This window comes from Corvus brachyrhynchos, unplaced genomic scaffold (genome assembly GCF_000691975.1).
Source record: "Corvus brachyrhynchos isolate BGI_N302 unplaced genomic scaffold, ASM69197v1 scaffold14, whole genome shotgun sequence".
NCBI lineage: Eukaryota > Metazoa > Chordata > Aves > Passeriformes > Corvidae > Corvus > Corvus brachyrhynchos.
The window spans coordinates 10,779,714-10,781,246 of NW_008239110.1; the positions used below are offsets into that span (position 1 = coordinate 10,779,714).

The 1,533-nt window shown below is 43.5% G+C and overlaps 1 protein-coding gene across 1 annotated transcript in view; it reads left to right on the forward strand.

Annotated features, from left to right (window-relative positions):
- The first annotated feature begins 561 nt into the window (after positions 1 to 561).
- The window catches only part of LOC103619400 (protein FAM26F), a 4,472-nt gene continuing 3,500 nt past the window's right edge, over positions 562 to 1,533 (forward strand). The window contains 2 exon segments of the mRNA XM_017739791.1: positions 562 to 984; positions 987 to 1,368. Coding sequence (XP_017595280.1) covers positions 886 to 984; positions 987 to 1,368 — 481 coding nt within the window. The 5' untranslated portion in view covers positions 562 to 885.

Consider the following 1,533-nt stretch of genomic DNA (forward strand, 5'->3'; position numbering starts at 1 on the left):
TGTTCCTGCCATAGTTGTTGTTTTGTTAGACTGGTTATATATATATGCATATATATATACGTATTGTAAAGAACTGTTATTCCTGTTTCCCACATCTTTGTCTAAAAGCCCCTTGATTTCAAAATTATAATAACTCGGAGGGAGGGGGGTTGCATCTGCCATTCCAAGGGAGACTCCTGCCTTCCTTAGCAGACACCTGTCTTTTAAACCAAGACACAGGCCTTGCCCTGCAAGACCCAAAGCCTCAGTGGTTTAAAGATTAAACAAACAACAAAGTCTAGCTGCCCTTCCCCTTGGCAAACAAATCCATGACTAAATGTTACTTTAAACTAAAAAAATTTAAGGCTTATATAATTTCCAATATAACTACTTTAAAAAGACAGATTGATTGATTATCTTGGAAAATTGACATGATTATAGTTGAATTTTCTTCCATAAGAGGAGAAGCCATATTGTATTGCTAAAAATAAGGCAGGATAAAAATCTGTATAGAGTTCTGGGTGGTTTTCTCACATTTTAGTCACACTTTGAATCTGCCTCACCGAAAAGCCTCACTAAAAAGATGATGAGATTTAAGCCATTGCTAGTTACAATGCATGTGTGGACAAACGCAGACTGTTTTTATAGAAACAACTCTCCTCGTTGTTTTCCTGTTGATAACTGGAGTGGTTTTCTGGTGTGGTCTCTGCTTGACTGTGCAGTAGTCACAGGCTCTTTTACTTCCTCTATGAAGGGCTGTTTCTATGTCTCACGGCATCACCACCACAAACAGAAACTGAAAGCTCTGCAAGCCTCTCTAAGCCATGCAAACTGCAGGACACTTATCTCTCTTTTTTCCTTTTCTGACCGAGATTTTGCTCTTCTCAAAGTAAGGGGAGGCAGAAAATGGATAGGTTACGTGAAACACTGGATTTCTGCATCCGCCACCAGACCATTCTGGGCTACAGTGCTGTGTCCCTGCTGACGGCTGCCACCGAGCACATCTCTTTTCATCTGTGGTGTTCAAGTGTCCCTGCAACTCTGGGAACATGGTGTACGGCTCTTTCTTCCTCTTAGTGCCTGCCTTCATCCTCTTGCTGCTCGGTTACATGGTGAACACCAGGATATGGCACCAGTTGACAGGCGGCTGCTCTCAGGAGAAGGAATGCAGTGCCTCGGAGTCCTGTGCCCATTTCTGCCAGGTGCTGGTACCGGTGACAGCCAGAGCCTTGTTGGCCCCTCTCACATGGATAGCGGTCGCCCTGCTCGGAGCCAGCTTCTACGAGTGTGCGGCCAGCGGGAGCAGCCTGACACAGCGTCTCTTCTGTAAAGATCAAGGCCCAGACTGCCAAGAGAAGCTGTTCAAAATACCCTGTTGTAGCGGGTTGAGTTCGAAACCGGGCGGAAACACCAATTAAATGTAGTGGTTTTGATTCAAAATATTCATTATTTACTTATTTTCCTTCTGTGAGATAAGAATTAGGAGAAAAGCAAAGCAGGCACAAACCTTAAACAGTTGCAGTACAATGAAAGAGCTTTATTACTAACAGAATT